The sequence below is a fragment of the Diadema antillarum genome, unplaced genomic scaffold, assembly GCF_040938485.1.
Source record: "Diadema antillarum isolate AM-2024a unplaced genomic scaffold, OU_Dant_1.0 scf00000140, whole genome shotgun sequence".
NCBI classification, from domain to species: domain Eukaryota; kingdom Metazoa; phylum Echinodermata; class Echinoidea; order Diadematoida; family Diadematidae; genus Diadema; species Diadema antillarum.
The window spans coordinates 939,560-950,912 of NW_027271029.1; the positions used below are offsets into that span (position 1 = coordinate 939,560).

Genomic DNA, 11,353 nt, shown 5'->3' on the forward strand with positions numbered 1-11,353 from the left:
AGCACAAATTTCTTTCTACTTCTTCATTTTATATTAATTACTATTTGTTTGTTTGTTTGCTTGTTTGTTTTTGTTTTTTATTTCCAAGGGGTCGGATCCGAGCCCATTATCCATTGATCCACATCACAACCCCGGAGGGACCTGTAACGCAATGTTTTGGGCTTTATGTCAGTATAGAGCTCAAAGACGATGGAGTATCGTTGAGAATTTATACCTACTCTCGAGTCTGTGAGTCTGAGGACTCGAGGATGATTATAATCATAATATGGAAAGTGTAACAAAGAATAACAGCTGTATAGTATAATAATTGGCAGTTAATAATCTACATCTGTCTGGTCAGTATTTGCATTATATTAACTATTATATTTTCTTCACCATCAAAGTGGCCATCAAAGTGTTCATAAAATGATGGAGAGCAAGCAAGTGATGGGGAGAGAAGATGACAGTGATGATGAGGAGGAAGATGAAGACTGGTTAATGCCATCTACTGTCCTGCCTGACATCAATTCACCTGCCTCAACCATTCCAGTCATCCCAGGAGATATAGCTACTGCCTCTTCTTTAGGTATTTGTTGCAATCACCCCAAGACACTTGGTTGAAAGGCATTTAAGCCTAGATGCATGAAACAGTTACAATTAGTGTAAATGTCATTATTATTATTATCATTATTATTACTATTATTATTATTGTTATTATTATTATTATTATTATTATTGTTATTATTATTATCATTATCATCACCATTATCATCTAGTCAATATTATGAAAGTGCATGTTGTACTATATTTTTGCCACAAATACTCGCAAGTATTGCAGTTTACACAAGATTTGTGATTGTCTCTGATGTGACATGTTCAACTGCTTCTGAATCAAGGGGATCAGAAGTTGCTGTGCTGTAGTTAGTCAATGAATGCCTAATGTTGTAGTTATAAGTTTTGTCCAACTGGTTGTACAATTACTACTGTATAAGCTGTCATTTTGCATGCAGAAGTTTTCGCAAATGGGGATGTCACAGACATATTTGCGAGATGTTGTTTTTGCAAATTGACACCAAGGCTATCATAAGTGCACTGTTTGCCTAGTGCATGGCGACATTTTCGCATGCTGTTAAATTTGCGGTCCAACTGTGATTTGCATAATTTGCAAACATAACGACTTATACAGTGTTTGTGTGTATGTGCTCCTTACTTGAGACAACGATTTTTGTGTTCAAATGTATCGATCTAAAGTGCAGATTTACATCAACTTTTATACGCACAGAGTTTGCAGACAAAGGGTACTTGCATTCCAAGCGTGGCCATTCCCGCACCATCATTCACATCGACCTGGACTGTTTCTATGCCCAAGTGGAGATGATCAGGAATCCCTCCCTTAGGGATAAACCACTTGGTAAGCAGCTGAGACTGTGATAATTCCTGAATAGCTGAGTTGATTCATCGTACTCTGTACCTATTCTGCTTTCCAATGATATCATTTGTGTATGTTTTGGTGGTGGTGTTGTTTTACCAACATCAATACATGGTGGGTTTTTATTCAAGCTTTTCTCCAATGATTGTGTATGAGGTGTTGTTGATGCGTATTTTGAAAAGATTGATAATGTTTTCCACTGATATGTCTGTGCAAGGATGTCCAAACAATGGAGGTAGAGGTGATCGCATCACTCCCCGTTTTTTTTTCTGCTGAGCTTTCAACCTGTGAGCTATTTCACTGCACATCCGTCCACCTGATCCCTTTACTCACAATTTATGATGTACTGGTAGAAACTGCTGGTAAGGTTTTACTGAACTTCCATTTGAACTATATTGATTTCGTGAGCCTCTGTTATTCCCCTCTGTTATTTTCACCAGACTAAAGAATATAAAATGCTATATGTAGTTGTTGGGTTTTTTTAGTCCTTTGATCCAGTGCTAACTGCATAGAAATTATGCAAATAAGTTACAATGCTATCAATATCAATGAAAGTCAATTGTAGAAGGACCTGTCATGTTTAAACCTATGAATTAAAAAACTATGCTGTCCTTTTTTATCCAAACTGATAAACTGTGTAGGCATCCAACAGAAAAACATCATAGTGACTTCCAACTACGTCGCCCGAGCACAAGGCGTGTCCAAGCTGTCCTACATCAAGGATGCTGTGGTCAAGTGTCCAGAGCTTGTGCTTGTCAAGGGAGAGGATTTGACCAACTACAGAGAGATGTCCAAGAAAGTGACAGGTGACACAGCTAGTGAGATATTGCTCTTCTCGGGCAGTTAGAAGAGGAGATGAAATACTGCTATGTACAGTCGAATGTTGGGTGTTCTGTTACTCTCCCAAATGAATGTCTTTGTGCTTTATTGTACAGAAAAGAAAGTGGTGAATCAAGGCAAGCTACCAGGAATAGAGCTGCTGAAAAAAGGAGCTGCGAACTGAAAAGTTTTTGCAATATTAAGTGTGTTTTTCTCCACATTTTTTTTTTCTAAGTGAAAATAGATATCTGGATTTTTGTGTAGCATACATGATATGGGCAATTACCTATTATATAACCAAAATACCATTTCTGCCTTTCTAACGTAATATCTACTGTCGGTTGGTATCTTTTATTTTGATGTCTAGAGGTTGGCAGCTCTGCTATTAGTTATGACTTTCTTAAGGTATGCAGGGAATCTCCAAGGTTTAAAGTTGCATTCCTGTATTTACTCATGTCGAATATTGATTTATGATAGTAATTGTTTTGTAACAAAATGAGACTTTTTATGACACGCCCTCTTTATGTCATGAGTCCTAGATAGGTAGGGAGACAAAACTATAATGTTTAGGATTTAAAATGGAGTCCAGATGCTCCCATTTGGTTAGATCCCTGCCTTTGTTGTGACTACACTTTGTTCAGAAGTGCCCTCCATAGTTGGGTAGGGATATGTTGAATCTTGAGAAATTGAGGATGAGGAATTTTTCTCTGACTTCATCTCATGATGGAATTTCCGTTTCTTGAAAGGAAGATGTATTGAAGCCCCTTTCTTTTATTATTGATGTTTGGATGTGTTGGTGTGTCTGTGTGTTTGTACAGTATGTGTGATAAGGAAATAAAGTTTCAATACCATGTGATTATGTTGAGTATTGTTTTCATTGTAATAAAGTTGATTTACTCTCTATTGTAGAGTTACTGGAGGAATTTTGTCCACTGGTAGAAAGACTTGGCCTGGATGAGAACTTTCTGGACGTGACTGACCTGGTCAGAGAGAGATCTTCTGCCAGGCTGGACAAAAGAAGTATTGTGGGACATGTATACAAGGAGGAAGAAAGTGGAAAAGGTAATAATGCTCCTGAAAATCTAAAATGTAGCAATAACTGAGATCATATTTGATATCTGTTATTTGAAGTCCGATGGAAAGGGTGGTATACATGTAGTTTTCAAATGATACATGCAGGGTATGCAAGTGAATGAAAATGGAGAGGTGTACTATCCATTGTGCTTTTATCGCACTTATTGTTTTTTTCCCCAAGGAGTAAATTTGTGAGATAATGGGGAGAGAAGGTTGAACTGATGATATCGATCTTCATTTGCTGCCCACTAGGGTAAATTCAAAAACCATCACTAGCACAGGCCTGTGAGAATAGAATTGCCCATCAGCTGTTAGGGCCAATATTCCATGATATTCCACTCATTGCCATCCAAATAATGTGATTATGAGAGAGAATTCATAGGGAACACACAGAATGATTCATCTGAAGAGTGTGAAATCCTATTTTAATCTAGGGACTTGTAACCCTCTAAAAATAGCGTTTCAACCTCAGGTTTTGAACAGTTTGTTCATTCCCAACACCCGGCAACAGAGCCATCACCTTTTCTGTTAAATGGGCTAGTCAAAGTGCTTGAGAGTAACACACACCTGTAACTTACATTCCGTGGTAGCCATTTGTTGAGTATCACATACAAGTCCACTGCTAGCTAGTTATACATGACTATTTTAGGTGTAGCATCTTTGTGTAAGATGCATATATCATTTATGTCACCTTATTTTTATCTAGTATGCACTCTCTTCCTCGATCGCCATTTATTTTCTGAAACTGTTTTGTCATGTTATTTGAGAGCAAAATTAATGGTTTGCTGTTATGTGCTCATGTTTATCCCACCACTGACTGGTATTTGACTAATCCATATAACAAGATTGCCAATGATTTAAAAGAAAAGGCACATGTTTTGATATCTAAGTGTAATATCTTTCCCCTAGGTGTTACACCAATCGGTTGTCACTGTGGCTGCAGAGAACGGCTGATGATGGGAACGGCCATTGCTCAGGAGATGAGACACGCGCTCAGAGATAGGCTCGGACTGACCAGCTGCGCAGGGGTGGCCACTAACAAGTTGTTGGCCAAACTGGTGGGCGGTCACCACAAGCCCAATGACCAGACCGTCCTCTTCTCAGACCATGTCGGTCACTTCATTGGGTCATTCACCAAAGTGAGGCAAATTCCTGGTGAGTTGTACAGAGAACAGGTTCCAGCAAACAAGGTTCCTGTCTCTTCATTTTAGGGGGTATTGGAAAGATTAGAATTTCATTGTAACTCATTTAGTCAAGACTGGAGATGATAAGGGACTTATAATTCTCTTGATGCCTACTTAACCCTTGTTTAAAATTCAGTTTCAGGGATTTGATTGTGCTCTGCTTTGAATTTGAATTCATGTGAGATTTAAAAGTGCTATTCAGAACAGGGATGGCTTTAAGATTTTCATTATGAAGAGAGAATTTCTCAGACAGGGTGTGACGCTGGAAATTAGAAAGAATCATCATATGCATCCCCCCCCCCCCCCCCCCCATGAAACTATGTTTGTGTTACTGTATGATGCAATGACTGTACTTCTGTTCAGGTATTGGCCATTCAACAGGAAAAAAGTTGAATGAAAGGGGCATCTCTACTCTCCAGGACCTACGCAACACGCCCATTTCACAGCTGATTGGCCAGTTTGGAGCTCAGCAAGCAGAGACCATGCTGCGATTGGCTCATGGTGTGGATGACACCCCGGTGACGAACAAAGGTCTTCCACAGGTAGACTCCTCCCCATACCAACCACATGATGATTTTCAATGGCAAATGGCAGGGTTCAGAACTAGACAAAGTGGACCTCTTCCAGGTTTCATCAGCTGACAAGCAAACAAAAAGAAGAAGAAGAAGAAAAAAAAAAAGGCTCCTCTGTGCAATTTTTTTAGTTTCTTGTGCCACTTCCGAGTTTCATTGGCTGATGGAGGCCTGGACACAGGCCTGTAGGTGTGCGCATTGTGTGTGTGTGCATGTATGTGTGTGCATGTCCTTTTACGTGCTACCTTATCGGATGAGGGGAATATTACAGCTCAATTGGTGGCTTTATTCTATCCAACTTGGAGGGTACAGAACCCAACCTTTGGGGTAACCCACAGATCAATGGGAGTATGGTTTCATGTGTGTTTGTGTGGTGTGTTTGCATGTGTGTCTGCATCGGTGCATTTAACAGATAGAGAAAGAGAGATAGAGAACAAAGAATACAGAGCTTTGCTAAGCTGTCTTAATTTTTTGTTTTATTTCTTGGCATCCTCATACATACAGACTTGCAACTCAAATGACAACCCATTTTAACACTGTGAGCTAAAATGTGAAATTTGTATATTTTTGTCCCACATATTTTAGTCAGAAAAGCAAGTGAAATTTCTGCCTCCTCACAGTGCACATATATTTAAATGCGTGTGCAAATGGAAAAGGAAATCAAGAATGAAAATTATCATGCAGTATCAAGATTCCATTTCTATCAAAAAAACAAAAAAACAAACAAGCAAACAAATAAACAAACAACCAATGTGTGTCTGTCATTTTTTTTTTCTGAGACACCAGGCGAGTCATTACGGTATATGCCTCTTGTTTGCCCCTTGTAACAGAGTTTGAGTGACGAGGACTCCTTCAAAAAGTGTGGCACACTCCCTGAAGCCATGGAGACAATGACTGGATTACTCACCAATCTTATCAAAAGGTACCCTTCACCTCTGCCCATCCCCCTTCACTCTCTATCTCTCTTCCTCAGCTGCTCTCAATGTTACGGCTTTAATGGCTCACCCACTCCTATGAGTCCATGTCACTTTCTTCCATCATATTGTAATAAGAATTGTTGGTCGCAGCAAACAAGTCGCTGACTGAAGTCTCTCGGTCACACAAACACTCTTGCAAAGCTGTGTCAATTCACAGCTGTTTAGAGCGTGCATCTGCATAACAGCAATGAATGAGAAAGACGGCGGCAGATTACTGTAGGCTCCTACATTGGAAATTTGACCATAAATGCAAATTCAAAGAGGAAACCGCGGTGAAGGCTCACAGGTTATAGGGGATACATGTACCAGAAAACCACTGTGTAATTGGTGAGAAAATAACATCATAACCAGAAGATTAAGATTATGTTCAATGTTGCACCACATGACCGTTGACTTACACTTTCTGTCTCCCTCCCTCTCCTGATCTCCTACTCCCCCCCCCCAACCTTTGCTATTTTTGCAGGTTGAAATCAGATGGCAGGACACCAAGGACAATGCGGCTCACAATCAGGAAGTTTTCCCGTGGCTCGTGGCGGAGGGAAAGTAGACAGACAGGTCTTCCTCCGTCTCTCTTCAGCAGACAGGGTAAACTAAAGTAGCAGAAATTATGAAACCAGTACTAATGTACTGAAAGGGAATGGGGGGGGGGGGGGGGAGTGGGCAACATGAGTTGGGGTTTTAATGTGAAGAAGTCTTTCTATCTTCAAGTTGACTTCAATAAAAAAAAAAGAGTGACGTAAGTAAAAATGTCATTAGAATCACATCTTGCATAAGGAAAGTCACGTAACTTTGACATGTTTTCCAAGAGCAGTGAAACAGGTCACCATTACATATCCAGAATAGGTACAGTGATGATTTCATGGACTTACAAGTCTTAATTTGCTTGCCCTCAAATCGTGGTCTTTTCACTATATTTCAGTTTTCATGAGATCAGAAAGAAGAAGCTATATCATTGGCATCATGTTATTCTACTGCTGTAGCAATTCAGCAATATCAAATTACGTTATCACAAGGGGAGGAGGCTATAGCTACTTAGTTATTGATCTGTTTAAAGACGATGATTTTGTACATTTTTCATGTATAAACTACAACTATAAAAGAAGAGTTGTAAGACAAGGACATTAATCCCATATCTAATTTGTATATGTACTTAAAGATAAGACCGCTGTTTCAAGAACATGAAGTTCCTAAAAATTTGTCTGGTACTTATTCTCATCTGATTTGTATGAAATCTATAGTAATCTCTCTCTCTCTCTCTCTCTTTCAATGACTTTTAGTGTTATAGTCAAATTGAACAAGTGCCAGTGTTTCTTTTAAGGTTTAACCCTAACTAGGCCGGGCTATTTAGGTAGATCATAGAGCCGGGGGGGCCTCCCAGGCCCCCCCCCCCCCCCCCTCCAGATCTCGGCCGCTGACCGCGCGATCGCAACGAAAATTGGCACACACATTGCCTATGATGTAATCTAAAGTACTACGGAGTTAAATTTTGAAAAAAATTATCATTTATGCTAAATTATGCTAATTTATGCATAATGATGCATGAAATGAGACAATTTGGTATAAATCACTAAATAAAGCTCAAAATGGACACATCTTTTGTGTAAATATTCTTTTTAGTGTCCTGATAAGAGAAAAAAATTGTGCCATCAGAAAAAATTTCTTAAGTATTTTGTTGTTTTTTGAATTTCTTATGTATTTCTTTGTTTTTTACTTTATGTTTTTCATTGTTTTTTCGATGAAACTTGTCCGCGACATTGTTACGAACAAGGAAATATGTTATTAATTGATTTTAATCAATAAAACCCCAAAATAATCATACTTTTATGAAATTTGCCTGTAAGCAGAGTTTGCATTGAAATTGTACACGAATTCACGTTTTTGAGCAATTTTTGGTCTGACATGCACGTACATATTTATGCGCAACTTCGGAACCACGCACCCGGGCATCGCAAATTTGGTGTCAAAAGATGACTCGAAAGAAAAAAATTACGAAACATCGCGCCGATAGCTTTTCGCGTTAGCGATACATCGCGCAAAACGTCGAGGGGGGGGGCCTCGGAGGCCCCCCCCCCCCCCCCCCCCCCCCCCCCCCCCCCCCTCCGGCCTAGTTAGGGTTAAGGCATCATGAGAAGTGAGCAACTATGTCCTTTTTTGTACTTAGACTCATGTGCTGCCCATTTCATTCAGTATAATTTATAGTGTTTTGATTCATAGATTTGTGAACCCTTTTATCAGTCAAGAGCACTCCACATATTCACTTTTGATTTTGCATACGTATTTGTTTTTGAGAAATGAATTGCAGAAATCTATGGAGTTACCTGATTCATCTTCCTGTAACATTTGAATGGATTTTATATCTTTTTCTTTTCAGATGACGGGATACTCATGAACAGACTTCTTGACATTGCGCTTGATCTTCTCCGAAAGTTGCTTGACACAAGCCGTCCCTTTCATCTAACCCTCATCAACATCTGCTTTGCCAACCTGAGGTCAAAGGTCACCAAGGGAACACTAGATTCCTTCTTGGGTAAGAAAACTGGATCTGGGGAGAAAGTTGGTGCTCGACATGAGGAGGGAGAGCAATGCAAACTTGGTGAGCAGGATGAAGACCTTGTGAATGACTCCACCCTAGCAACTGATTCGACCCTGGCAACTAGTTTCAGAGGAGGCAGAGGCATCAAGTCCTCTTGTGAAGAGTGTGCATCTCATCCCAATACTGTTGGCACCCCCTTTGGAACAAACTTCACCAGATTGGGGCCTGACACCGGACCTGAGGATGAGGAAAGAACATTCAGAGAGAAAGATGCAGGGCCTGCCGAGGCTCACTGCGCGAAAAAGAAAGAATTTGATAAGCAGTCTTCTTTTTTCTCCAAGCGACTTGCTGGCTCCCCGAGCAGGTATTCAGAGGATATGAGGCCCGCAGCAAAGGTGCCACTAGCAGGGGGAGCATTTCCTAAATTGTCGCCCAACATACATGGTGGGGTACCTGGGTCAGCAAGCCACTATGAAGAAAGGTTTACTCTGAGTGCAGGACAGTTTCAACCTGTCCAAAATGACTTGGTTGAAACTTCTAACACAGATACCTTGGACACTGCAATACCCGCAAGCCGTAACATTGCAATGGGGAGCTCCTGTTTGGATGGTTGGGTGGACGTGGAAAGCAAAAATCATGAGGAATCACCATCTTGGGAGGACGCTCCAGCCATCGGCGACATCCCCTCGGAGATCGACAGGTCGGTCTTTGCTGCCTTGCCTGACAGCATGAAGGAAGAGCTGATGGGAAACTGGAAGAGAGAGAGGAGGAAAAGAGAGAACGATTCTTGGCGACAGACGCCCCCGGCAAAATTTGCCAGAAAGAATGAGAAACCAGCAGCGACCAAGAAGAAGCAATCTTCTGCAAAGACGAACACCATTACAAATTATTTCAAGCGGTAGCAGTACTGGTCTTGGTATTTGCGCTGTCACATTCCAGATTTGTTCAGTAATTAGACTGTACGAGGAAGTGTGGATGCCGTTAGCACCGTACCTCCATCATCCCATGTTCATGATCGATGTATCAAGGGCCCTTATTGTCCGGGAAAGTGATAATAGCTAAGCAGAACAAGTTGTGCGCCAAATGGTTTGACCATCTAATGATGTGAACAAGAATCTTAGTTGCACATGGAATATCAAGGGTACTGGTGCTCTCTGTACACCCTGTACACCATTCAAATATCCACTAACTGTAAGCCAGATGTGATATTTGGTACCTGTCAAATTTTTAGCTTCCACTAGTCAAAGGGCTTAGTCATATGCAATGGAAGAGCTCCATAACTTTGTTCAAGGGAGAGAGATACCATAAATATACACAAGCTCTGTGAAGGAAGCATGCATGACAGAAGAATGCATAGGTTGGATTGCCTTTTATGAAAGGGCCATGGAGAAGAATGTAAGATGGTTTAGGAGTTTGATTTAAGTTTCTTTACGGGATGCCAAGAATTACCACCCATGCATTCAGCCATTTGGAAAGGCATAGATTACATGGGACATTTTCTGTGTAGATTTTATTTCTTCAGCTCATCATAAAATGAGAATAAGTTAACGTTGCTTCATATATATATGTTTTTTTTTTAAAGTCTCCGTGCCATCCAAGTTCTGGTCGTTTACAGATTTCATTGTCTCTTGTTAAAGACTGTACAGTATATGCCAAAGAGTACATTTTGTCTATTGTCGTGCATGGAATTTGACCAACACATTTTAACAAATACATGTACATTCTATTTATTGGACATCATTACTAAATGATTGACTCAGTTAGTCTTCAACTTTAAAGGGATGGTACGGTATTGGTGGAGGCGAGGATTAGGCTTTTAACTTTTTGTGAGATACCAAGAAACCACTTATGAAATTATTATTATTTCATAAGAGGTTTCTCAATATCTCACCCAAAAATGTTAGAAACCTGAAGTCTCAACCGAAACTATACGATCCCTTTAACATACAACTACAGTACTACTGTTTTAGGGCATGCATTGACTTTAGCCTATGTCATCTCGGGTTCCATGAACATATGCATGTAGCTGCACCTTCAGACCTGTCTAGCATCAGTAGCATGGCTGTGCTCAGTTCACTAATTCTATCAAGGCCTGTGTCATTTTTTTAGTGCACAGATGTGGCCCTGCTTCTCCCTTCTCTTGCTGTTCCCTGTTTAGGCACCCAGAGTGTGAGAGAATTAGTATATAGTTCAGGATGCTGTGGAGTGTTCCGCTAATCTCATCCTTCTCTCACACACTTTGACAGACACTTTTGGCAAACCATCATATAAGTGGACCTTTTGTATGTACACTGTTTGTAGTCACTTTATCATAAAGCTTAGTAATGTGGTTGCAAATACATGTAGACAGCAGCTCGTGTATCTCTGTTCACTGTAGATGAAGTGTTTCAATCTACCCAGAGACGCCAACTCTCCCGCTTTCCACAGGAGATCTCCCGCCGAAAGCCCATTTTTGCAGAATCTCCCGTTCTCCCGCTTGAAATGATTTCTTACTTAATTTCATTGTATGTTGAAAAATAAGCCTTAGATAGCGCGAGAGAGCATCTAGAACCCTACCGCAAGGGACTTTGCGCTCGCGTACGCTCGCGCAAGTTGGCGTCTCCCATTTGCTAGGGGTTTCAGGCGGGAGAATCTCCAGATCAGGTGCTTGGGGTTGGAGTCTCTGTCTACCTGTTATGTTTCATACTTTTGTAGCAACTATTCCTGTGATTGTCACCACTATCTCTGTATCAAATGAGCATTGATACACCTGTAGTTGACAAGTACTCTGTATTTTTTCTTATAGC

The 11,353-nt window shown here is 40.5% G+C and overlaps 1 protein-coding gene across 1 annotated transcript; it reads left to right on the plus strand.

Moving 5' to 3' along the window:
* Positions 1-408: 408 nt before the first annotated feature.
* LOC139721235 (DNA polymerase iota-like) lies at positions 409-9,469 on the plus strand. Its single transcript, XM_071632557.1, has 9 exons — positions 409-565; positions 1,262-1,390; positions 2,050-2,214; positions 3,137-3,280; positions 4,211-4,456; positions 4,849-5,027; positions 5,888-5,979; positions 6,498-6,619; positions 8,406-9,469. Exons 1-9 carry the CDS (start codon positions 409-411, stop codon positions 9,467-9,469), a joined length of 2,298 nt encoding a protein of 765 aa, XP_071488658.1.
* The last annotated feature ends 1,884 nt before the right edge of the window (positions 9,470-11,353 follow it).

Coding starts and splice junctions, on each gene's coding strand:
- LOC139721235 (XM_071632557.1), top strand. CDS start 409: ATGGAGAGCAAGCAAGTGATGGGGAGAGAAGATGACAGTGATGATGAG. Junction 2,215..3,136: donor GATGTCCAAGAAAGTGACAG/GTGACACAGCTA, acceptor TCTCTATTGTAG/AGTTACTGGAGGAATTTTGT. Junction 5,980..6,497: donor CTCACCAATCTTATCAAAAG/GTACCCTTCACC, acceptor CTATTTTTGCAG/GTTGAAATCAGATGGCAGGA.